This window comes from Vombatus ursinus, unplaced genomic scaffold (genome assembly GCF_900497805.2).
Source record: "Vombatus ursinus unplaced genomic scaffold, bare-nosed wombat genome assembly UNPS02015030.1, whole genome shotgun sequence".
In the NCBI taxonomy this organism is placed as follows: Eukaryota; Metazoa; Chordata; class Mammalia; order Diprotodontia; family Vombatidae; genus Vombatus; species Vombatus ursinus.
Window position 1 is genome coordinate 345,411 of NW_020954808.1, and position 26,949 is coordinate 372,359.

At 50.0% G+C, this 26,949-nt stretch overlaps 1 protein-coding gene across 1 annotated transcript; it reads right to left on the reverse strand.

The window, feature by feature from the left end:
* Positions 1-237: 237 nt before the first annotated feature.
* Positions 238-13,689, reverse strand: LOC114031022 (RNA-binding protein Nova-2). Its single transcript, XM_027846022.1, has 4 exons — positions 13,561-13,689; positions 8,946-9,089; positions 3,115-3,281; positions 238-1,624 (listed from the first exon to the last, which is right to left on the reverse strand). Exons 1-4 carry the CDS (start codon positions 13,643-13,645, stop codon positions 563-565), a joined length of 1,458 nt encoding a protein of 485 aa, XP_027701823.1. The 5' UTR covers positions 13,646-13,689; the 3' UTR covers positions 238-562.
* Positions 13,690-26,949: the final 13,260 nt, after the last annotated feature.

A 26,949-nucleotide genomic window follows, 5' to 3' on the forward strand; every position in this document is an offset into this window, starting at 1 on the left:
GGAACCTCAACCTCCACTGCAACCCAGGTCATGCCATGCCAACCAGGAACCTATCCCCATCCCCTCAAAGCTTCCTCATTCCTGATTGGAGATGCAGTGGGCTGGGGTTGAGTGGGTTGAAGTAAGAAGGTGCAACATCTCCCCTCCCATTTTACCTCTGAAAACAAAAACTGACCAACCAATCGAAAAAAAAATCCCTTATTTAAAAAAAAAATAAGAAAAATAAAAGGAGGGAAAGAAAGAGAAAAATAATGCCGTGTTTTCTATTAAAATCAACAAAATATATACAGATATCACACAGACTGGGGCCCCCAGTCTCCCAGCTGCCCTGGAGGAGTTGGGGGTCCAGCTAAGCACAGGGAGGTGTGTCAAACTGGGGGGGAGGAGCATGGGGAGCACCTCCTATCCCCAACTCCAATCCAACCACTCAAAGGTGTGGTGGATTTAAGCGAGCCCCTTGCCCGACACCCGAACCAAACCAGGATGGGGAAAGAGGGACGGCGTCAGGGGGTAGGGAGGAGATGGGTGGGGAGGGTTGGGAGCCATTGCTCCCCGCCCCCTTTTATCCCACTTTTTGGGGGTTCGTGGCACGGACCCCCTGCTCATAGGTGACCCTCTGACTTATGAGATACTGTGCGGCCTGCGTGGCTGCAGGACTGCCTGTAATGGTCACCCGCCGGTTCCGCGTGCCAGGCAGAAACTCCCCCTTCTTAGAGATCTGGATGCGGGCACCTGTCAACTCCTGGTACTCTACCAGCGTCTTCCCCCCCTTGCCCAGGATGGCACCCACGAGGTTCTCTGGCACCGCAATTTCCACCAGCTCCTTGGCACTCTCTGCCGCCAGCTTCTCGGCTGCCAGAAACCCCCCGGCTCCTGCCCCGCCGCCCCCACCACCCCCACCCCCTGCTGCTCCCAGGTAGCCATTGGCAGCTGCTGCCAAGGCAAAGGAGCCCAGTGCCCCAGGGGGTGGTGGGGGTGGGGGTGGGGCCGCACCAGCAGCTGGCCCAGCGGCAGCCTCACCCGCATAGGAGGCCAGTAGGTTGGCGGCAGCAGCAGCAGCTGGGTTTGCCCCAGCTGCCACAGCCGCAAGGACCCCTGAGGCCGCGGCTGAGCCAAGGCCCAGGCCCAGTGAGTTGGCACTGTAGCCATAGCTGGCCAGTGTGTTGAGGGCCGTACTGATGGCCAGCAGGTCAGTCCCTGAAAAGGCTGGCAGGGCAGCAGGAAAGGCACCCACACCCGCCAGGCCCGCTGGGCCAAGGAGGCCAGAGGCAGCGGCGGCGGCAGAGGCTGCAGCAGCGGCTGCTGGGAGGACATCAGCCGGGCTGGCATAGGGGGAGCCCGTGGGGTTGGAGTTGGCCACAGGCCCTGCCACATTGGCATAGCTGATGTTTAGGCAGCTGCTGCTCTGCGGGTCCTCCTGCACCTTCTGGACGATGGCGGCCACAGCCTTGTGCACCTGCTCGGGCTCCCCGCTCACCGTCACCACGCGCTCCTGCAGGTTGATGCCCTCTGGCTTCTGGGACAGCTGGACCCAAGCGCCTGACTGCTCCATGACTGCCTTCACCGTTGCACCCCCTTTGCCAATGATCAGGCCGGCTGTGCTGTTGGGGACTATCAGCTTAGCCTGGGGGTGGGGGAAGAGGAGTAGACCAGGGGTTAAGGAATCAATGGGACCAGGAAGCCATACTTCTTAGACTCAAAAACCCCAAAGGACTTTAAAACGGTGGAAGAGAATGCTGGAGCTGCAAGGCCTCTGAGAATATAAGTAGAGGAGCCTTAAAGACCATCTAGTCTTTCCCCTACACCCGTTTTACAGTTGGGGAAACTGATGCTTGGATGGAAAAAGGACTTGCCCAAGGTCACCTGGAAAGGTAAGGGCAGAACCAAGCCCAGGATATAGTTCTCCTGACTCCTAGCCCAGGGCTTTTCACACTAGGAAGGCTAAGCAACGACCATTTTCTCTACACCAGGTTTCGCCAGCTGACCCTTTTGCTGTAAGAATGATCTCAAAGCTCCTAGAAATCATTTCTTCTGGGGGAGGAAAAGGAAGTGGGGAAATGATGATGGATAAATCCCGCCTCTCCTGGGGCTGCCTCCCGGGTCCTGACTAATCCGATAGGAAGGAGGGTTCAGCACCAGGGACAGAGCCCACCAGTCCAGCACTACCTCCCTCACTCTCTGCTCCTCAGTCTGCATTCTCATCTTGGGGAAGGGGGTGGCCAGTTTAACTCTTGGACGTGAGCGTTTAAACACAAATAAACTGAGCCTCGGTGACTGTCTGTAGACACCAGAACCCCTCGGGGGCTGGGGAGAGGTCAGTGGCTGGAGGGGTGACTGTGGGTACCTCTCTTGCCTCTCCTGCTAGCGCTGGGTAGGCAGCCAACATCCCTTCCCTCCTTCCTTCTGTCCCTCCTCCCCTCTCCCCTGCCCCGCCTCCCTGCAGCCAGAACTAGTTGACAGTTGTTGTGGCAACCAGCTGGGCTCCCGAAGAGGTGGGGCGATAAGGAAAGAGGGAAGAAGAAGGATGCTCTGCCCCTCCCAACAGCTTCCCTTGTTGCCATGGTGATGGGGGCAGGGCATCTCATTGGCCCCCATCCCTCCCTCCTTCCTTTTCCTCCTCCAATATGATCCTTCCTATTTCAAGATGGCTGACATTCTCTCCCCTCCCCCCTTCCATGGAAAGAGTGGAAAGGGGTAGAATTGTAAAGGGGAAGGAGGGGCGGGGTGATAGTGGGGAGGAGGTGAAGGGGAGGTGCCTTGGGGCCCCACTTCCTATGTGCAGAGGAAGTGGGAGGCAGGTGGTCCAAGGGGACAATGGGATGAGGTGGAGGGAAAAGGAAGGGAGATGGGAGAGGGGGGGAGGGGTTAAAGGCAAAGGGGCCCAGAGCCTACAGGGACCTGAACAAATCCCTTCTCTGTGGTCCCTCAGTGGCATTGTGCCAGGCTGGTCTTCTCCTGGATGCCTTCCTGGAATGACCATCTAGCCCCACCCCCAACCCTTCAGGAGAAGGAGCCTGACCTGTCTCCTCCCCTTCAGACCCAGAATTTCATGAGGGCAGGGCCATGTCTTCCCTTCCATCCCCAGAGGAATCAGTTGCGGGGTCCAATTTTTACCTGCTTGGCCCTGTCAGGGTTCATAGTGGTCTGTGGCTGCAGGATGCTGGCCACCTCAGGCTTGGCCATTGCCTGTGGGATTTCTCGAACCTTCTCTGCGATGAAGCTGTGAACAGCATTCAGGGCCTCTGCAGTCCCCTGCACCAGGCACACCCTCTCTGTGGTCCCTGAAGCCCAGCAAGGATTAGGGAAGGAGGAGGAGTAGAGAGATAAATGTATCAACACCTTTTCCTCCTACCTCCAGGCAATCCTGAGACATCTCAAGTGCTTTGAGATCTTAAGCTAGAACTGCAATGAAGGGGAGATACCTGGTTCTCTATCACTGCCCCCCCCCCAATTCGCCAAGTTTTTTTATTTCTTTTTGGAGTCTCCCTCACCCTGCCCCAGTGGATGGGGGGGAGGGGACAATGAAAGGTCTAAGTGTTTGGAGATCATGGGAGGAGGGGGCCTCCATGGCTAGCTCCTTCGATGATTCCTAGCTCCCCTGGTTGCCTCGGTAACACTGCCCCCTCCTTCCCTCCTGGTGGCTGAGGCTGGTTGCCCGAGCAACTGGAACCCCCTTATCGCCAGAGCTGGACTGAGGAAGGGGAAGGAGGGCCGTTGCTGTGGCAACCTCTTAAAGCAGCAGCGTACCACCAGACTGAGAAGCTTTGGATCGAATGGGGAAAGGCTAGGCTTTGTTGGGGGGGGGGGGTGGATGGAGATGGTGAGTTGAGCAGAGGGGGATTTGGCCCCAGAGCACAAGATTTAAATAAGAAACAAGGGAAAACAGAGAAGATGAGTTAGAGACAGAGCATGGGATATGACTCTTCCAAGTAAGAACAGTTCCTGAGTTCTGCTTTTGGGTGGGACCTAGACAAAGATATACATATAAAACCTAGAGGGAGACAGTGTCTCTGACAGAGACTAAGGTAGAGACAGAAAGAGGCAAAGCCACTGAGATGTAGAAAAAGCAAGAAGTACAGATTCTTTGCCTGTCTGGGCAGCACAGTCACTAGCTGTCTGTGTCCTGGGGATGAGGCAGGGCTAGACCCTGTCGCTGGCCTGTCTTGGGGAGGCTCTGTTTCTGGGGAAAAGGGGTAGTGCTGGTTCTGTGTATCATGCCACTTGGTGTCTAGGTGTCCTGGTCAGGGTGTTCCTGGATGTGTTTCTCCCCAACCCCTCCAGTGCTGGGGCCTGTGTCCCTCCCCCAGAACAATAGCAGGGTCTGAGCCAAGCGTGAGTCAGGGCTGAGCCTGCCTGCCCCAGGCCTGGCGGGTTGCAAAAGGCGTAAATAGGAAAGGGTGTGGGGCGGGCCTCAGGCCCTGTGGGAACCAGGGAAGCTTGGGAGGGGTGTGGAGGGGTATAGTGGCTCATCTGGGTGACCTCTGAAGTCCCTTGCAGCTCCTACACTCTTAGTAGCCCTGGGTTCAAAGTCAGGAAGACCTAGAGGAATATAGACAAACCACACACACACACACACACACACACACACACACACACACACACACAGAAGGAAACCATGAAAAAGAGACAGACAGGGACGGAGGAGAACAGAGAAAAGTAGCTGGTGTGTTTGAAAATGTCCAAGGTTGAAGGCCAGATCTCGACTGGTGTCAGCTCTGACCTGACTCCTTGTGATCTTGGGAAAGTCCTTCCCTTCTCTGGGCTTTGGTTTTCACCAGAGTTAAAAGAGCAGTGGATTCCAGGTCAGAGCCCAGAAGTCAGACCCTAGCTCTGCTGGCCGTTATCAGGGTGACCTCAGCCAAGCCCTTTCCCCTCTCTGAGTCTCAGTTTCCTCCTCCATAAAATGAGGTAGTTGGGCCAGATGGGCTGTAGTCCCTTTTAGCTTGGGGTTTTATTAATTTTATTTATCAATACCTGTGTATGTATGTGATTGTGTGGCTTGTGTGGCCCATGGGGTGGGAATGGGGACATTGAAGAGGCAGATTCCATGTTCTGGTGGGGGAAGGCAGGAGGGGTAGAGGGAGGTTAGCTCTTTGTTGTGAGTCCCAGTGGGGAGAAGGCTATGGGGTGTAGGGGGGGATAGAGGATAGATAGGTTACATGTGCTAGGGAGCTCTGGGTGCTACATGCAGGGAATCCTATGTCTCATGACGTAAGGAATTCCATGAGGTATGTAGATTCAGAGAATTCTGCGTTTCACTAGCATTAATAATGGTGATAATAAAAATAATAACCACCATTACTCACATTTATGTGCTACCATCGGGCTCACATGTAAGTGCCTTTCTCCTAATAGTACTATGGTACAAAATATCCAGGGTATATGTGTGTGTGTGTGTGTGTGTGTGTGTGTATATATATATATATATATATATGGATGTGTATGATATAAATGTGTGTATGTATGGATATGTAAATATATACTCACCATATTATATGTATACATACATATAATAGTACTAATGTGTGTATATCAATAGATTTATATTTATCTCTATCCTGTCTATCTATCCTTTCTCTATTTCTCTATTTCCCTCTCTCTCTCTCTCTCTCTCTCTCTCCCTCTCCCTGTCCCTCTCCCTCCCTCTCTCTCTCCCACTCCCTCTCTCTCTCTCTCTCCCCTTCTCTCTCCTTGTCTCTCTCTCTCTCTCCTTGTCTCTTTCTCTCTCTCCCTGTTCCTCTCTCTCTCCCTCTCCCTGTCTCTCTCTCATATTGCGGGATAAGGACTTGCCCTAGGGTTTCATCCATATAGGGAACTGCGAGGTAAGGAAGCTCCCTCTCCCCATTGAGGATGGTGCCTCCTCTACAATTTACATAGACTTCAAGCGTTACCTTAAGAACTGGCAGGTTCTCTCCCTCCCTTCCTGTCTCTCTCTCTCTCCCTGTCCCTCTCCCTCCCTCCCTCTCTCTCCCTGTTCCTCTCCCTCTCCCTCTCTCTCTCTCCCCTTCTCTCTCCTTGTCTCTCTCTCTCTCTCCTTGTCTCTTTCTCTCTCTCCCTGTCTCTCTTTCCCTCCCTCCCTGTCTCTCTCTCTCTCTCTCTCCCTGTCCCTCTCCCTCCCTCCCTGTCTCTCCCTCTCCCTCTCCCTGTCTCTCTCTCATATTGTGGGATAAGGACTTGCCCTAGGGTTTCATCCATATAGGGAACTGCGAGGTAAGGAAGCTCCCTCTCCCCATTGAGGATGGTGCCTCCTCTACAATTTATATAGACTTCAAGCGTTACCTTAAGAACTGGCAGGTTGAGCAATTTGCCCAGGGTCTCAGAGCCAGGATGTAGGTGTCAGAAGCCAGGTCTTCCTGGATCCAAGCCTGGTTCTCTATCTGTTGTGACACGTTCCCTTACCAGATGTAAATACCATTGTCTCCAGTTCAGAAATAAGGGATCTGAGGCTTGAAGAGAGAAGGATCTTGCCCCAGCTGGACAGCTGGTCAGTGTCAAGAGCTAAGATTCCTGACTCATCTATAGGGACCATAGATTTGCAGATGAAAGAGCCCTCAGAGCTCTTCTTGTCCAACCTCCTCACTTGACCACAAAGGAGTAGGATAATACTAACTCATTTTGGTTTTGTTCGTTTGTTTGCGGCAATTATGGTTAAGTAACTTGTCCAGGGTCACACAGCTAGTGAGTGTCTGAGGCCAGATTTGAACTCAGGTCCTCCTGAATCCAGGGCCAGCGCTCTATCTACTGCGCCACCTAGCTGCCCCCTACCAACTCATTTTGAAGCAACCTTGACAATTAAGACTGATGTGACCAGCACATTTCTGTTCTTTAACAGATAATAATCATAATAGCAAATATTTATAACAGCATCGTAAGGTTTGCAAAGCATGTTACATTCACATACACACATACATATACACACATATATAATATGCTCTGTATTATAGTATATGTAACACAGCATAATATATATACTCTGCATATATATATATTTAATACATGTGTATGTAATTACATATATATGAAACCTCACAACAACCCTGTGAGGTAGGTTCTATTATTATCCTCATTTTACTAATGACGAAAGAGAATTGCCCAGGGTCTCTCAGATAGTAAGTGTCTGAGGCAGGTTTTGAAGTCAGATCTTCCTGGGTCCAAATCCAGTACTCTCTGCACTTTGCCACCTAGCTGCCTCTCACATAAGGTAACCAAGGCTTAGCCAAGTGAAATGAAGGTTATATAGGTAGCTAGTGGCCAAGGTAGGATTCAAACCCAGGTAGTCTGACTCTAAATCCAGTGATCTTTCCAGTATACTTTGCTGACCTAGGGTAAGGGGTGGGGTCTCAGGTCCCTTACAGCACTGTCTTTCCACCAGTCCTGGTTTGTGTAGGCAGGAGGCCATCTCAGTTAGTCTCCTGATGATTCCAAAACCTTCAAGGTGTTTGTGGGGCTGGTGCTTTGACTTCTCACTAGGAATATGGGTGGTCAGGGATCCAGTTAATTGGAAAGGAGATAGCCCTGATTCTGTTTAACCCAAATCATTCCTGCCTCTGACTCTGGCTAAAATTGTTCAGATAGGTGGGACAGGGTCTGGGATTATGAGAGTGGCTACATCCTCACTTCCTACCTTGAGTTCCCCATTCTGCTGTTTGACACACATACACAAAATGATATCTTAGGAATAAAGGCTTCTGAGAGGGGGTGAAATAAGCCAAGGAAGTCTGAGGTGGTGTCTTCTTCTTGGACCCAGAGCTATGGGACTGGAAGATGCAAAAAGGTAGCAAGATATTCACATTACAGAGGTGGGGACAATGAACGGGAGCTAACAGTGATGATGGGAGAATGTGGACAGAGCCAGCTTGAGTCATGGCATGTGTTGGGGAACAGATCCATTCAGAGGGATGGTGGAGTGGCAGAAAAGATAGAGGGAGAGATGAGAGGAAGAGAGAAAAGAGGGGTTGAGGGAGAGGAGGGCAAAGGTGGACAAAGAGTCTGACTTCCAGAGTGTGGTGAAAGTGGGAGTGTTTGAAAGAGTACAAGAGAGAGATAAAGGGAAGAAGAGATGGAGTGAGTGAGTTATATATAGGAGGAGAAGGAGAGGCTCCAGTGGGGGGAGATAGGAAGAAAACTGGGAGGGGTTGAGAGAAGGAAGAACAAGATGGAGCATAACAGGGGTTCTTAATCTGGGGTCTACAGACTCCTTGGATCAATTCCAGAGTGGTCCAGGAATTTGTTTTGAAAATCTTTGTAACTATTTCAATATAATTGGTTATCTTTGTAATCTATGTATTTTATTTTATGCATTTAAGAACACTCTGAAAAAGTTTCCATAGGCTTTACCAGACTGCCCAAGGGGTCCATGGCAGAGAAATAGATCTTGAGCTGGAAGGGTCCCCAAAGGCTATATGGTCCAAACACTCGACTTTAGAGACGAGGAAAATGGGGGCCAGGAGGTTTGTTGACTTACCCAAGGTCGTACAGTCAGTAACAACAGAGGTAGAATGGAGGGAGAGTGAGTATTGGTGGGAGAGAGCAAGAGCAGGAGATGAGGGAGGATAGGGAGACAGAGATAGGGAAGCAGTACTCTGGGATGATAAGAGAGAAGAAGCAATAAAGTGAGAAAAATGTGGAGAGAGATAAGAAGTGATCCCCTGGGATGGGAGACCTTTCAGCATGACTGGCGGAACAGCCTGGTGCCCTCTCCTTACTTCTGGGCTCCCCCGGGGGGCAGGTGCAGGGTCAGGGCCTGACCCAGCTGCTGCCCCCATGCAAATGAACTCATGAATATGCAGCAGCTTCATTGTCCTGGGAGGAGGGGGGAGGGCTCCTCTGGCCCCATCTGCTTCCCTCTCTCCCTGGGGTGGGGTGGGGGTGGGGGGTGGGGCAGGAGCACCTGTCCCTTTAAGGGATAGCCCACTGGGGCACAGGAGTGGGGGTGGGGTTCTCACCGGGGTAGAAGTCCTTGGATTTTGAGAGCTTGATGGTGGCTCCAGTCTCCTTCTGCAGCTGCACAATGGTTTGGCCGCCTTTGCCAATGATGGAGCCCGCAGCATAGCTGGGGATGAGCACCTTTAGGAAATATTCACCCTCCTCTGGAGCAGGTGGGTGGGAGTGGGAGATGTGGCTCAGTCATGGGTTTTCTCAAGTCCTGATTCCCCATCCCTGTAGGACATGGCTCCCCGAGTTCCCCATTCCAACCTCATCCCGATGGGAAATGAACCCCCTCCTTCACCCCAAGGGACAAGCTTCCCATAGGTCCCCACTAGGACCCAGTTCTAACAAAGACCCACAAGGATGTGTCCCCCGTCCTCCAGTCCTAACACAGGGCAGAGTTCTTCACAGCCCCCCGGGACCCAGTCATCTAAGATCCCATCTCTCTCCCCTCTCTTCATGACCTAACTCCCCACAACTCCATGGGATATATGACCCCCAATTCCCTCTAGAATGCCATTCCCCCAAGGGTCTGGGCCCCACCTCCACCCCAGGATCCAGCCTCTCTATGACAGCTTCCTCCTTCCAACTCTATTAAACCTGTTCCCCACCCCCCACAAAGCCCTGTAGACCACGACTCCTTCCAGTGTCCCGAATATGGGCATACTAATATTGTACATATCTTGAACCTAATATCTGGGAGCAAGTAGTTTCTCTCACTCCCAACAGAACATAAACTCCTTGAAGGCAAGCACTTTTTCTCTTTTGTATCTGTATTCCTAGTGCCTGACACATAGCAGAGATTTATTTCTTGAATACTTGTTGATTGGTTGATTCCCCCAGTGGCTGCCCACTCCACAAACTCAAACCTCCAGATCCCAACTTGGGCCCTGGAGGAAGCAAATTTGGGGCACGCAGAAGGGCCTGGGCCTTGTATGGGGTAGTGTTCTACCGGGAGCTTCCCCGAGGCTGGGAAAAGTGAGGTGCTAGGATGAGGGCTTGCCCCAGGGAGGCTCCAGGCAAGCTTCTTAAACTCACCACCCTGAGTCAATTAAGCCAATTAAACAATTAGCCCCTGGGCCCCTCCTCCTCTCTCCACTCCTCTGAGGTCCTAAGACTCTGTCTAAGATTGTCTAGAGCCTTAAGATTCCATGATACTTGACTTAGAAAATTCTATTTTCTCCCCAGGCTGACTGTGCCTGGTGAGTCCCCTACCAACATATTATCATCTCTTCTCTCCCCCAGTGGCAGATCCTTGGGATCATCAACCACTCTTACTGCAAACTTGACCAGCTGAAGACTGGGGGAGGGGAGAGGAGCTATTGGGGCCCCCTCAATAGATGGGGAAGTGTTGGGGACTGTTTTTTTTTGTTTGTTGGTTTCCCATCTATTAGGAAGCTCTTGTAGTCTACCCTCCCTTCCTCTCGTTGCAACTTCCTAATAGTGAACTGTCTGTATTTACATCACCATCTTTCTTCTCCCATCTAGAGGGGCTTCCTCTCTGTTTTCCCTCTTTCTCTAGGTGGGACTTCTTAGTTCACCCAAAGGCTCCATTTCCTGCATTCTTTCTTTCCCCATAACCCTTTAGGAAGCTCAAGGATATGAAAAGACCCTCTGGATTGGTTACTTTCTGTAGGACCTTGATCAAATGCTTCAGTTTGATTTCTCTGATTAATGTGGGGGTTGGTCTCTAAGGTCCATTTCAACATCCTGGGGTTCCATGACTCCCTTAACCAGTGCTACCCCCATGGTTGCTAGCTCTACTCCACCTAATTCCTAATTCCTGCTGCCTAAATCCACAGATGTCTGCCTAAGGGGCCCAGAGAGGGAAGGAAAAGAACTTCATGTAACACAGTATACCTAAGGTAAAAGCTCAGGTGAATTTGCCTCTTCCTTTGGGATTTGGGAAGGCTGACCTCACTCCCACAGATTGTTCAAAGGGCCACCAACATCTCCCCCTCCCCAGCCAAATGGAATCGCTTCTCCAAGATTCTTCCCTTCCCACAGTGCCAAGGGCTAGTGTCTAGACCCACCCAGATTCTGTTTCTTCCTAAATCCTGCATCCCTTCCATGCAATGGGTGCTCTGTTCTTTCCTGTGGTCAGGAACTGGGTTCCATGTCCTTGCTCCCACCTGGGGAAGAACAGTCCCCAAGAGTGAGGGAGTTCTTAAGAAAGCTCTGGGGTAGCAACTCACTTCCCCCCTGGCAAAGGTGACTGAATCCTTAGGATATATGTATATATAAAATGTTACAGTTGTCCAGTCCAGGGGGGTTGAGAAGGGAGGTAATGTTATTACCAAATCATGAAACCATGGCTTCTTAGGGTCACAGTATCAGAATTTTAAAATCTTGGAATCTTAACACTCTAAAGTTGGGATGTCCCTTCCAACCCCCTCAGTTTACAAATAGTGAAACTGAGGTCTAGGGGGGGAAGGGACTTACCCAAGGTCACAGAGTGCGTGAATCAGGGCTAGAAGTCACATTTCCCAATTTCCAGGCTAGGGTTTTTTTCCTTTCTGAAGAAAAAAACGGGAAGGGGGTGAGGGGGCAGGGAAAGAGAGCTACCTCACCCACTTCCCAGGAGGCACCTTCTCAGAGCTGGAAGACTGATCAGCTGGGTCCCAGTTCCCATTCCCATTTCTCCTGGGTCCCAGGCAAGGAGCAGAGAATGAGTTGAGCAGAAGGAAGAAGGGAGGGAGAGTTATGCTGAACAGCACTGAGCCAGGCTGGGAGCAGGAAGAACCACAGGAAATTCCCTCCCCCTCCCCCAAACTTCCCTTTCCTCTCATCTTCTGTTGTAGAAACTGGAAGGAGAGGGAGACTGCGGAAAGGGGTGTGTGGTGTAGGGCTCCCTAGATTCTCAGGCTTGGTCTGTCCCCTCTTCCTGAACTGGAAAGGCTTTGCCTGTTTTGAGACTCATTGTATCACCTTGAACAAGCCCCTTCCCCTTTCTGGGTCTCAATTTCCTCATCTGTAAAATGAAGGGGCAGGGCTGGATGGTCTCTAAGGTGTCTTTTGGCTCTGACATATTCTAACACCTCTGATATTCTGTGATGGAACGATTTGCAGCTGGGGAAAGAGGACATATCTGGACTTTATTTATTGTAAGGTCTCTTGTAGCTGGCAAGGGGGTTGGAGCCTTCTCTGAGACGGTTGTGGGCATAAGATGAGATGGAGTGAAAGTTCTCCCTCTCCACCACTCTGGCCCCGGGATCCAGTCCTGACCTGGGGGCTGAAGAACCCCAAATCAGAACAAGGTGAGTTCTTGGTCAAGGTGACCCAGAGGATGAGCCCAGGGGTCTCCTCACTCTCCTTAGGCTGAGGATTAGAAGCTGAACTTGGTGGGGTCCCCTGGACACAATAGCTTCTGCAGGTGACACTGAATCTCCCTGCCCCTTCCCAATGGGGGACAATAATTCTCCTCCATCATAGTCACACATACAGCTCCTCTTAACACCTACACAGCCTCCTATGTCACATACAAGCCCCCACACACCTGTCAGTCTCTCTCATCAGTCACACTCCTCTCTCTCTCTCTCTCTCTCTCTCTCTCTCTCTCTCTCTCTCACACACACACACACACACACACACACACACACAAAACCACACCCCCATTGCCCAATCACCTGCATACCCTCTCTCAGGTCACCCACTTCCCCTGCTACACACAATTTTCCCTCCTCCATCAGTGAACACCCTCTAGTGTCGCACAGATATACACACCTGTCAGTCACACTCAGCACAGTCACACTGCCTCTCATGTCACACACACACAACCACACCCCCATCACCCAGTCACTAGCTCCCATATCACACATATACACAATTGCTCAGTCCCCTCAGTCTGGGAGTTGCACCCTCCCGGGGCAGAGACCCTATTGCCTTTGCTCATTTCTCCCCCTCCCCTTGCTAGCCACAGAGAACCCCACTGGGAGACCCTCCCTATTCAAGACGCACCCCCTCTCCTTCCCGCACATGCACACACAGGCCCAGACACCACGGACAGATCCTTCTATGAATAGCTTCTACAGATTAGGATAGAATATGGAACCAAGGGCCGGAAAGACATATCCACAAACGCGGCCCGGGGTGGGAGGGGTGCTGGTGGTAGAGACCCAAGCACACCCATCCAAGGGCAGTCAAACACCCTCCCCCCCCCATCAAGGACACACAATCACACCCACCCACCCACCCTACCAAGGACACACGCACACACATACACACACCCAAGACACACTAAATGGATGGCTCGGGAAAGCGAGCCGAGCACACAATCACACACACACAATCACAGCTTCACACAGATGCCCCCTCCCCCCTCACACCGGGTCCATTTCCACCACCACCCCTTCTCATTCTCCTACATCAACCCTCAGACAAAGCATCCGGGAGGTGGGGAACACTAGAACATCCCCCCCTCCCGCGATTGTGGAATTCTCTCTTTTCCCCTGCCCCCACCGCTCCCCCTTTGTGCCGGGAGGGGGGAGGGGAGACCCCATTATTGGGGCCATACTGGAGGGGGGGTTGGGGGGGGCCCGGGCACCTGCAGGAAAGGCTCCAGGGTCAGAGGATCTAGAGAATTGGGGGGATGCCGAAGGGGATGCTGGGGGGGGGAGCTGCACCACTTCTCACCTCCCGTGTTGCTGCGTTTGGTGCTGACGACCTCGGGGGGCGTCTCCAGGGGCCTCTTGCGGGAGTCCGGGGCCTCGGACTCCATGGAGGTGCCGTGAGATGCGGGCGGTGGCTGCTGCGGTGGCGGTGGCGGCTGCTGCTGTGGGGCCGGAGCGGAGAACAGGCCGTGCGCCGCCGCGCCGGCGGCCATCATCTTCATGGTGGGGGGAGGGGGGAAGGGATGGGAGGGGGATTGGGGGGAGGGGGAGAGACAGGGGAGGGGGAGGGAGGAGGGAGACGGGAGACCAGAGAGAAGAGGGGTGCTGAAGGGAGGAGAGCTGAGGATGGATAGGGTTCGGGGAGCTAGGAGACCAGAAGGGGAAGGTTGGAGGGGACGCCAAGGGAGATGGAAAGAGAAGGGAGTGGAGGACCCTTTAGGAGGAGAGGGCGGAGAAGGGGATAGAAGGAAGGCTGGGACGGGAGACTTGGGGGGGACAGAAAGAGGGATGGGGAAGGTAAGTCTAAAGCCGGCAGGCTGGAGTAGTGACTAGAAGCGAAGCTGAGAGGGGGGCTGCAGTGGGAAATGAGGGGATAACGGGGGAGGTGAGAGGGGGATGGAGGGGGAGGTCAGAGGGGGATGGAGAGGGAGGTCTGGGAGGAATGAGAAGGGGATAACAGGAGAGGAACAGAGGAGGCAGGGGACCCTAGAGATGCGGGGGCAGGCTGGAGGCCAGGGGGATCCGGAGACCAAAGGGGACTGTCCGAAGGGTCGGCCGCAGAGGGAGCCTGCAGAGCACCGGGCAGGACCGGGCGGGAGGCAGGGAGAAGGGGCTGTCGGGGCTGTCTTGGAGCAAAGCCGAGTGGGGAAAGGAGCTCCGGGGCGGGGGGGGGGGGCGGGGCCCCCGGCCCCCAAGGGCAGCTCCGGGAGGAGGCCGAGCCCCCGCCCCCTCCGCTGAGGGGTGCCGGAGAGCTGGGGACGCCTTTGGCCGAGGCGGGAGGGCGGCCGGTCCGCTAGCGGGGGCCCCGGGGGTGGCGGGCACGGGCGGCGGCGGCGGGGGCGGCGGCGGCGGCAGCAGCAGCGGCGGCTCCTCCCGGGCAGAGCATCCTTTTCGCTCCCCCCCCCCTCCGCTCTCCCCGGGCCAGCACCCAAAGCCACGCCCCACGCGCTTCCATTGGCTCAGCTGCCTCCAGGGCCCCGCCCTTCCCCATGGCCCCGCCCCTGTAGGGAAGGGGGGGGCCCGCAGCTGTCTCAGCTGTACCCTTGGCAGCATCTCCCTCCTACTCCGACCAGGGAAGGCGACGCATCCTTCTCCCAGCTTCTGCCCTGGGCACTCCACCCAACCTCCTTGACCCAAATGCCAGAGCCCTTGTCCCCTTCTGATCCCCCAGGAGCCTTCCTTGCCCTGTCGGTCTCTCACATCTCAGTGTGGCAGAAGTTCTTCTGTGCGAGCTCAGGCTCTTCCAGCGTCAGGTTCAGCTCGCCCCCTCCGACCCCCGACAATCACCGGCTCTGAAGCCCCTAGCCCTTTCCTTCTCCTGCACACCCCCCAACAGGTATCAGAGCGTGGCACCAGTGGACCTCTACTTAGCCGAATCTCCCAAGGCTCATACCCCGAAAAGTTCTGCCTCACATCTAATCTCAGTAGAGTCAGCAAGCCTGGGATCCAGTCCCAACCCAGATATTTGTTAGCCAGTAGACACCGAACAAGTCACCTTAACCTGTTTCAGCCTCAATTTCCTCACTTGTAGAATGGGGATAATCATAACACTTACTTCACAGGATTCTTGTGATCAGGAGATGCTGAATGTAAAATGCTTGGCGAATGTTAAACCCCTTAGCAAATGTGAACTAGGAAGACCCGAGTTCAAATTCAGTCTCAGGCACTAGTTGTGTGACCCTAGTCAAGTCACTCTCTGCCTCAGTTTCCTTATCTGTAAAATGGGGATAATAACAGCACTTACCTCACAAGGTGCAGTGAGGGTCAAATGAGATAGAAAAGGGCTTTGCGAACTTTAAGGCTTTACATCAGTTAGTTGTTCCTATCTTTATCATTGTTATTATTATTACAACTTCAGCCTCATTAGGGACAACAATAATAGCTTCCATTTCTGCAGTGATTTAGAGACCGTGTGTAGTAAGTAGACAGAGAGCTGGCGCAGAGCTAGGAAGATGTAGGCTTGGAATCCCAGCTCAGTCACGTATTGGCTATGTGGCCCTAAGCAGGTCGCTTAATTTTTAAATGCTCTGGGCAGCTCTGTAAGGCTCTAAATTGCAGGGAAAGTGCTGGCCTTCCTTGGTAGACAGTTTCTTCATTCTGGAGTGCCCCAGGTGGATTAAATTATGGGTCCAGTCACTATCCCTAGTGGAGGGCTCTTTAACTTGTTGGTGCCATAGCCCCGTTGGGCAGTTGGGTGAAGCCTGGAAACCCTTTCTCAAAATAATGTCTTTAAGACATAAATTAAAATACATCGGATTGAATGGGAATGTTTTTTTTTTAAAAGAAGTTCCCTGAATGCAGGTTAAAAACCCCTACTTAGTGCTTAACTACATCAACAAGCGTTTGAGTCCATTGAATGTACCGCACATCCAGCATCCAAGCTGTCCCTTGCCTTCAAGGATCTTACATCATGAAGATGACACTAATCGCCCTGAAGCCCAGTTCCAAAGCCCTCCCAATGCCCTTAGCTGTCAGTTCTCTCTCCCATCTCAAATTATGCCCCACTCTCTCTTCAGAATGTAAGGTCTTGTTGCTTTGTCTCTGAATCCCCAGAGCCAGGTATAATGTCTCACACACACAGTGGGTGCTGAATAAATTCTTGCTGGATTGCCTTGGATCAATAAATGAATCAACAAGCAAATCAGCACTTATTAAGTGTTTACTAGGCACTGTGTTAAGTCATGAAGATACAAGCCCAAATAAAAACAGTCCAAGGGGTTACTTTCTAATAGCAAAGACAACTCATACATCCATCTCAAAGTATGTAAAAGATGTATACAAAGTAGTTGGAAGGTAGTTGGAGGGGAAGCCACCGACACCTAGGGAGAGGAGGGAAACTGTGAAAGACCTGTAGAAAGTCAAGCTGGAACGGAGCCTCTGAGGAAGCCAAGGATTGTAAGAGGCACAGATGAGGAAGGGATGCATTCCAGACATGAGGGACAGCCCGGGTAAAGTCCAGAAGAGAGGAGATGGAGCATAGCTGTCAGGAAAAGCAACCAGGCTAGGATGGCTACACCATAGAGGATGTGGAGGGGACAAACAGAGAAGATGGAAATTGGGTAGTTTTGGACTCAGATGACCTGGAATAGAGTCCCAACTACCCTACTTCCTGACTGTGATCTCTGGCATCTGTCTTTGCCTCAGTTTCCTCATCTATAAAGGAGGGGTCAAATTGTAAAAGTCTTTACATTCTAAACAGAGGAATTGGATGCCATTTCCCTGTTCAAGAACTGTTAATGTGTCCCTATTGCCTCTAGGATCAAACACAAATACAAATATCAGTGTTTGGTTCCAGCCAATCTCTTCCAGACATTTTCTTTTATTCCCCACCACTCATTTCACAGTTCAGTCAAACTGGCCTATTTGCTATTCTCTGACCTTGACATTCCATCTCCTGCCTTTACACAGGCCTGGAATTCACTTCCTCCTTTTAAATCCTTTGCTTCCTTCAAGGCTTAGCTCAGATTCTCAGTCCTACTGGAAATTTTCCCTATCCTCATTAGTAAGTGTAAGATTAGTAAGATCATTTCTTAATGACCTTGTTCTTATTTTATACCTTATGTCTGCCAGTAGACTGTAAGTGCCTAAAGGGCAAGACAATGGTTTTTATCCTTGTTCTTATATACTCAGTGCCTAACACAGTGCCTTGTGAGTAGATTTGATAAATACTTGAGTGAGATTTAATTCAATGGCATTATATGTATATTTAGCTCTTACAAAGACCTTTACAAATGAGGTTTTCATTTGAATGTCAGAGTGATTCTGTGAGGTAAGAGCTCCATATTTTTTTATCTCTCCATTTTACAGAGGAGGAAACTGAGGCACAGAGTAGCTAAGTGACCTGCTTAAGGTCACACAACTAGTAACAATCAAGGCTCCTCCTTGCTACTAAATCCATTGATCTTTCTTTATACCTTGCTCCTTTTTTGGGGTTGCAAGCATATGCCCTCACAACTATGTGAGGCAGATATCATTACTATACTTTACAGATGAAGAAATTGAGGCAAAGACTAATGAACTAACTCACCAGAGGTCATAGCTAGGAGGGAGTGTAGCTGGGACTTTATTCCAGGTGATTTTTCCCATGATATAATAATCATAATAATTACCCTCTTAGAATCATGTAGGAAGACATTTGGACATCAAGGTGATTATAGGTTAACTTCTCCAATTTTACAGATGGAGAAATTGAGACCTACTATGTGGGGGAAGGGACTTCTGCAAAGTCTCATAGGAAGCCACAGAACCACAGACTATCAGAACTGGAAAAGAATTTAAAGATCATCATGTGCAGTTCCCCTCATTTCACAGCCTGGGAAACTGAGGCCCAGAGAGGGTGAATGAATTCCTTAAGATCACACAGTGAGTTAGACTGACAGGAGATATTCTGACTCCTAGCTCTCAGAGTCTTCAATTTAAGCAGCCTATATTTCAAATGTTTCATGTGTATGACCTATAGTAATCAATGATGATAATACTAATAGAATATCAGTAATGATGATGCATCACATTTCCACGGTGCTTCTGAAGTTTTAAAGCACGGTATTTTCTCCCAGTCCTTTAAAGTAGACAGTACAAATAGGGTTATCGCTATTTTATTTATTCCACCTCAAAGGAGGAAAGTGACTTGTTCAAGACTACACATCCATTTGCCTTATGAACCAGGATTTCAGGCCAAGTCTCTCCTGACTCCAGGTCCATTGAACCTTATTTTTCCATTTCTTCAGACAGACTACCCCTTGTACTATCTGGCTAAGGACAATTAGGGGTTCAGCAGTGAGGGTGAGAAGGCACATGAAAGAGTGTGTCTTTTACTTGGAAATGTCTCTGCTTCAAAAAGAACGTCTCTCCAGCCTTCATCATCACCTCCTTTTGGGAGCTGCTGGGACTAGAGACCCTGGTGTGGAGGGGAGTTCCCTGAGGAAACCTTCATCTGAGAGGGCAAGATAGCCCTGCCCTTTGGGAGCCCTAAGTCTGAGGGCAAAACAGAGCTCATCCCTCACCTCTCTGCATCCCCAGAATGGAGGATGGGGCCAGGAGCAGATGGTCCCCGGGCTGGGGCAGTCAGGGTGGCTGCTCCATCTGTCCCCTACTCCCCCCCCCCATTGTCCCCAGAGCCACCATCCCCTCCCTCTGACTGAGGAGGAATGGGGGTGGGGATGGTCCCACATCTGCCTCCTTTTCTCCCCTGCCAGGAGGGACCACAGAAGCTGGTTGTCCCGGCAACAGGGAAGAGGGGACGAGGATGGAAGAAGGCACTACCACACAGAGAAATTCAGCAAAATCAGATACTCAATACACGGACCCACAGAGGAACAGTCACCCAGATGTAGAAATACAAATAATTAACCTCCATGGACACACTCCACAGACACGCCAGCCCCACACACACGCTTGTGGCTTCATCAGAACACGGGGTCACACACCAAGCGCGGACACAAAGAGACACGAACTGCCCTCCCCCACCAGATAACGTAAGTATATGTTAGCATGCAGCCACAATGCAGATGGAATCATGCTCACACACACAATGACCCACAACCACAACCACATATAGGAAGACGCTCGCGAAGATGATCACATACGGGCGACACATGGTGACGCAAACATACATGAAGTAGCACACGTGTTGCATGGAGGATGTGCAACATATACATCCTCAAAAGCGTGCGTGCACACACACACACACATACACACACATACACACACACACACCTCCTCTCAGATATTTTTAAACATCTCTCTACTACCATGACAACGTCCCCAAGCCCATCACCATGGCAACGAATCGTCAGCTTTTCAGGCTCTGGGTCCTGGGGGATTGACTAGGCCCCCAACTCAGCCTTGAAGAGCGGGGCAGTCATTGGCCAATCCTGCCCCCTATAGCACCAACCCACCCCCTTGTATGAAACCACAAGGAAGGGAGGGGGCTGCAGATATGGACACCTGGGTCCTCTTTTCTGTCTGGGGAACCTTCCAGGCAATTCTCTGCTCCACCCCCCCCCCCGATTGAGCCCACCCAGATGGATCCCTGCAGGGGGTAGGGACAGTGGGGACAAGACTTCAACTCAGGGAGGTCACTTCATCCAGCCCGTGTCTGGGGGCCATCCTGGTGCCAATCTGGTGGTCAGAAATCTGGGATGGGGAAAGGGAAGAGACAGGCTCTAATTCCTGGGTTCCATTTTGTCCCTCAGAGGGTAGCCCCTAGAATCTCTTCTGGGGTTGAAGGCAATATTAAAATCATAGAACTGAATTAATTCAGTGCAATAAATATTTACTAAGTGCCCAATGAAGACTGTGCTAAGCACTGAGAGAGGAGACACAACAATATTCTTGCCTTGTGGATATAAAGTAGTTGGGATAAAGCACAAACGTAGATAGCTGTCAAGTGTCAAGGATCTTTCCCATGGTGCGAGAAGCCCTTCCCCTGTCACCCTCCTTTCTGTAACAAGGTAGTTAAGTGTTGGAGTCAAGCAACTAAGCAAGCAGTGAATCCCTTGGCAAGCAGATTTATTCAATGTCTTTCCTATGTGGTGGGCATGGTTCAGGATCCTGAGTGTGCAAGCACCAAAGTGAAAAAGGGCCTGGCCTCAAGCAGTTTATATTCTATAGGGGAGACATATGTGCACATACAGGTATACGGGAGGTAGATACCAGATCATGTTGGGGAAGGGAGGAAGTACTGGGAGCTGCGGGTGGGGGGTGGGGTAGGGGACCAGGGACCCTCAGGTAGAAGGTGCTGCTTTAGTTAAGTCTTGAAGAATAGCACAGATCCGAGAGGCAGAAGCGGGGACAGAGGGCATCCCAGTATGGCAGACAGCCAGCGCAAGGTCACACAGTAACACAAGGCGTCTTAGACACGAACAGTAGCAAGGACTATTTAGTTGAACTATACACAGTGTGAGGGCAGCTAGGGGGCGCCATAGAGTGCTGGGCCTGGAATCAGGAAGCCTCATGTCCCTGAGTTCAAATCTGGCCTCAGACACTTACTGGTTATGTGACCTTGGGCAAGTCATTTAACTTTTGGCCTCAGTTTCTTCATCTGTAAAATGAGTTGGAGAAGGAAATGGTAAACCTCTCCAGTATCTTAATCCAAGAAAGTTCCAAATGTGGTCACAAAGAGTTGGACACAACTGAGACCGACCAAAAAAACAGCAATACATATGAAAGGGAAGAAATTCATAATAAAGATGGAAAGATAATTTGCCCAGCAGTGAGCGGGAGTTTATTGAGCGAGTGGGTGACCTAGAGAGACCCTGCACTTTAGGAAAATCATTTGGGCAGCTCTGTAGAGGATAGCCTAGAGATTTAAAGTAGCTTAGTGAGTCGCCTCAGGCTCAGAGAGGTTATGGAACTTGGTCAGGGTCACACAGCAAGTAAGTGTCAGGGTCTGAAGTTGAGCTCAGATCTTCCTGACTCCATCCATGCCGATAACTGCAATACAATAAGACAGGATAAGCTTATTGTAGAGGTTAGAATGAAGTGTCCTATGGGGTCTGGCTGTGTGGGGCAGGAGGGTTTGCTGTTGACTGGAGAGTTACAGAAGGATTCCGGAGGGTGAAGGAATTTGAGATCTGGAGCTGCAAATAGGAATTGTGTGGTATGTGGGCAATCATTTGCTGATCTGGGTCAGGGGAGATGTCTAAGGTGTGAGCATTCCTGTGCCATGTTGAGGCAGGCTGGGGACAGAGGTCATGGGACTTAAGGAAGCTGAGGAAGAGGAAGACAGGGGCTGGGGTAGAGAAGAAGACTGAACCAGGACTGAACTTACCAGGGAGGAGGCAGTGACCTGGAGGTCCAGAGAGGTCAGCCACAAAGGTCTAGACTGTATGGAATGAACTTTAAAAGAGAGATGGCGATGGAGTGATGGTCCCAGAGGGAAGGTCTGGATGTGGCCTTCCAAGGAAGAGCTCTTGGCTCTGCGTGCTGAGGATTTCAAGAGTAAAGAACAAACAAACAGCCTTGGAGAGAGTCCCACTCATTTGATCAATAAGCATTTATTAAGCACATACTGTGTATGAAATGGGCAGCTGGGTGGGGAGAGTGCTGGGCCTGGGGTTAGGAGGATGAGTCTTCCTGAGTTTAAATCTGGCTCAGATACTTACTAGCTGTGTGACCTTGAGCAAGTCACTTAACCCTCCTTGCCTCAGTTTCCTCACCTGTACATGAGTTGGAGAAAAAAATGGCAAACCATTCTAGTATCTTTGCTAAGGAAACCCCACATGGGGTCACAGAGAATTGGACACGGCCAAAATTACTGAACGGTAATGACCTCAGCTAGGCCCTCACTGCTGCAAGGCAAGCCTTCTGCACCTCCCTGATCACTTCCTCATCCCCTGTCCACAGCTGCTCTCCTCACCTTTCACATCCCTCCTCGGACCTCCCATGGCTCCCCCCTCTCTCCCCCTTCTAGGCCGAGAACCTCATATTTTGCTGAAAAAGGAAAATGGAGACCAATCACCTGGAGCGAATTCTCCTTCCTCCTCTTCTTACATCACCCAGCTGCTTCCTACCACCAGCTCCTGCCTCACTCCCATCTCACAAAACCGCCTGACCCTTCTTTTGGTCAAGCCTCTACCCGCACGAGTGATCCTGTTCTCTCTTCTCCGGCAGACCGCCCCCTTTATCAGCTCCACTCTCTCACTAATCTTCCATGTCTCCCCGTCTATCAGCTTCTTCCTTACTGCTTATGGACATGTAGGGAGGGTCTCCCATGCCCTCAGTGTCCCCATCTTGTTCCATCCCTTCTGCTATCATCCTAGGTCTCCTTTGCCCTGCGTGGCTGAACTCCTTTTGAAGGCCGTCCACTTCCTTTGCTCTCAATCTGTTCTGAGCTCTCTACGGTCCGGCATCTGACCTCATCTCTCAATTGAGACTTCTCTCTCCGAACTGCCAGATCCAATGGCCTTTTCTCAAACCTTGTCCCTCCTTACCTCTCCACGCCCTCTGACACTCTGGTCATGCTCTCCTCCTTGATGCTATCTTCTTTCCAGGCTTGCAGGACACAGTTGTCTCCACTTTCTCCCCTGAATTCTTCCTGTTCCTTCTGTCTTCTTTGCTGGATCTTCATCCAGGCCATGGCCACTTTTTGTGGGTGTCCAAGAAGGCCTTTTTCTTTTCTCCCTCCATACTATTTCACTTGGTGATCTCACTGGGCTTCCACAGATTCAACCACCATGTCTATGCTGGTTCTCAAAACCACTTATCCAGCCCTCATCTTTTAGCTGACCTCCAGTCCTGCATTTCCAACTGCCTATATGCAGCTGGAATGGAAGTCCCTTAGATATCTTTTTAAAAAAATTATTTATTTTTAGTTTTCAATATTCACTTCCACAATATTTTGAGTTCCAAATTTTTACCCCATCTCGCCCCTCCCCCTACCCCAAGACAACATGCATTCAGAATACCCCTTTCTCTAGTCTGCCCTTCCTTCTGTCTCTCCCCCCCTTCTCTTATCCCCTTCCCCTTCTATTTTCCTGTAGGGCAGGATACATTTCTGTACCCCATTTCCTATATTTCTTATTTCCCAGTTGCATGTGAAAACTTTTTTTTTAACATGTGTTTTTAAAACTTTGGGTTCCAAATTTTCTCCCTTCCTCGCTCCCCACCCACCCTCACTGAAAAGGCAAGCATCTTGGTGTAGGTTATAGATGTGCAACTATGCAAAACACTTCCATAGTAGTCATGTTGTAAAAAACTAACTCTATTTCCCTTAATCCTATTCTGCCCCCCCCCACATCTATTCTATTCTTTCTTTTGACTCTGTCCCTCCTCAGAAGTGTTTGCTTCTGATTACCCCCTCCTCCAATCTTCCCTCCCCTCTATCACCCCTCTGCTCTATTGTCCCCTTCCCCCCCTATTTTCCTGTAGGGTAAAATAGATTTCCATACCCAATTGAGTGTGTATGTTAAACCCTCCTTAAGCCAAATCTGATGAGAATAAGATTCACTTATTCCCTCTCACCTTCCCCCATTTCCCCTCCACTATAAGAACCTTTTTTTTCTGTTTTTTTTTGTGGGATAATTTACCCCATTCTGCCTCTCCCTTTCTCCTTCTCCCAGTATAATCCTCTCTCACCACTTTATTTTATTCTCCAGATATCACCCCTTCATCTTCAACTCACCCTGTGCCCTCTATCTATCTATCTATCTATCTATCTATCTATCTATATACATACATGCATATAATTTTTTCCCTCCAACTACCCTAATACTGACAAAGGTCTTATGAGTTACAATATCATCTTTCCATTCAGGAATGTAAATAGTTCAACCTTAATAAGTTTCTTATGATTTCTCTTTCCTGTTTACCTCTTCATGTTCCACTTGAGTCTTGTATTTGAAAGTCAAATTTTCTATTCAGCTCTGATCTTTTCATCAACAATGCTTGAAAGTCCTCTACTTCATTGAATAACCATTTTTCCCCCTGAAGGATTATACTCAGTTTTGCTGGGTAGGTGATTCTTGGTTGTAATCCTGTCTCCTTTGCCCTCCAGAATATTATATTCCATGCCCTGTAGTCCCTTAATGTAGAAGCTGCTAAATCTTGTGTTATCTTGATTGTATTTCCACAATACTTGAATTGTTTCTTTCTGGCTGCTTGCAATATTTTCTCCTTGACTTGGGAACTCTGGAATTTAGCTACAATATTCCTAGGAGTTTTCCTTTGGGGATCTTTCAGGAGGACATCGGTGGATTCTTTCAATTTCTATTTTGCCCTCTGGTTTTAAAATATCAGGGCAGTTTTCCTTGATAATTTCTTGAAAGATGATGTCTAGGCTCTTTTTTTGATCATGGCTTTCAGATAGTCTAATAATTTTTAGATTATCTCTCCTGGACCTATTTTCCAGGTCAGTTGTTTTTCCGATGAGATATTTCATATTGTTTTCTAATTTTTCATTCTTTTGGATTTGTTTTACAGTGTCTTGATTTCTCATAAAGTCACTAGTTTCCAATTGCTCTATTCTAATTTTTAAAGAAGTATTTTCTTCAGTAAGCTTTTGGATTTCCTTTTCCATTTGGCCAATTTTGCTTTTTAGAGCATTCTTCTCCTCATTGGCTTTTTGGACCTCTTTTGCCCTTTGGGTTAGGCAATTTTTTAAGGCATTATTTTCTTCAGTATTTTTTTTGGTCTCCTTTAGCAAGCTGTTGACTTGTTTATCATGATTTTCTTACATCACTCTCATTTCTTTTCCCAGTTTTTCCTCTACTTCTCTTACTTGCTTCTCAAAATCCTTTTTGAGCTCTTCCAAGGTCTGGGACTGATTCATAATTTTCTTGGAGGCTTTGGATGTAGGAGCTTTGACTTTGTTGTCTTCTTCTGGTTGTATGTTTTGATCTTCTTTGTTATCAAAAAAAGATTCTATGGTCTGACACTTTTGTGAGTTTTGCTCATGATCCCAGCCAGTTACTTGAGTTAAAAACTGTTTGTTAAGGTAGAGGTCTGCTTCCAATGTGGAGAATGTACTGTCCCAAGCTTCGGGGGTTTGTACAACTGTTTTCAGAGATACTTCTAGGGACCTGTAAATTTTCAGTTCTTCCAAGGTGGTACGATAAGGGTCAAGGTGTTTACTCCTTTCCTGACCTGTGCTCTGGTCTATGAATGACCACAAGCCCTCTTTTCTGTCTTGGAACTGGGAGGAGGATTCCCTCTCCTCTGCCACTACATGCTCCACCACGCCAGTGCTCCTCCTGGCCCCAGGACCGCCACCCAGAACTGTGACCCAGATCCAAGCGTGTTCAAAGAAAGAGAATCCTTCACAGGCAAAGAGATCCCTGTGATCCCCCTCTGATCAGCCACTCGATTCCCCCTCAGTCTGTGAGCCGGAAGCTCAGGAGGCAGCTGCCACCCTGGGGCTGGGACCTAGCTTCTCTCTTTCACCACAGTCACACTTTTCCCACTGACCTTCTAAGTTGTCTTTGGCATTAATGGGTTGACAAGTCTGGAAACCCACACAGCTGCCTGCGATTTAGCCCTCTGAGGCCTGCTCCAGAGTCCCTGTGGCCTGCGCGCCCACGCCGCACTGCGCTCCTCTCCCAGTCTGGCACGATATACTTTTCCAATCAACCATCCAGGCTGTCTTGGGCTGGAAATTTGCTAAACTGTCTCTTTTTGTGGGTTCTGCTGCTTTAGAATTTGTTTAGAGCCATTTTTGTTTACAGGTATTTGGACGGGTTTGGGGAAGAGCTCAAGCAAGTCACTGCTTTCACTCAGCCATCTTGATTCTGCTCCCCCTTAGACGTCTTAAACTCGCCATGTCCAAAACTGAACTCATTCTCTTCCCCCCCAAACCTTCCCATGTGCCCTTTTACTGTTGAGGGCACCACCATCCTCCAAGCCACGAAGTTCACAACCTAGGCATCTATCTGGACTCTTCATTCTCTCTCAACCAGGCTGTCCCCGTGTCCAATCTGTCGCCAGGGCCTGTGGATTTTGCCTTTGGGACATTTCTTCTTGGCGCCCCCCTCTCTCCTCGACACTGTGCCCAGCCTGGTGCAAGCCTTCATCACCTCCCCATTGGATCACTGTGGTAACTGCTGGTACGTCTGCCTGCCACAAGGATCTCCCCACTCTAATCCAACCTCCATTCAGCTGTCAAAGCCAGGATCTTCCATGTAACTCCCTTACTCATCTGCTCCCCATTACCTCTGGGATCAAACATAAAATACTGTTTGCCTTTTAAAGTCCTTCACATCCTGCCCCCCTCTTACCTTTCCAGTTTTTTCATACCTTAACTATCCCCAAGTACTTGGAGATCCAGAAATATCGGTTTTCTTTGCCATTGTTTCTCACATGTGAGACTCCCATTTTTCACCTCTGGGCATTTTCCCTGGCTGTCCTCCATGCCTGGAATGCTTTGCCTCCTCATCTCCTTCCCCCAGCTTCCCAGGCTTCCTTCCAGTTCCTGCTAAAATTCCTGCCTTCTGAGGGAAGCCTTTCCTGATCCCCCTTAATGCTAGTGCCTTCTCTGTTGATTATTTCCAATTTATCTGTATATTGGCTTGTTTGTATATTGCATACTGTCTCCCCCAGCAGACCGTGAGCTTCTTGAGGACAGACACTGTCTTTTGCCTTTTTTTTTTTTTATCATCCGCAGAGCTTAGCAAAGTGCCTGGCACTTAATAATTGTTTATCGACTGAGTTACTGATTGCCAGGCAATGTGTTTCATGATTGTTGTTGTTAAGTTGTGCC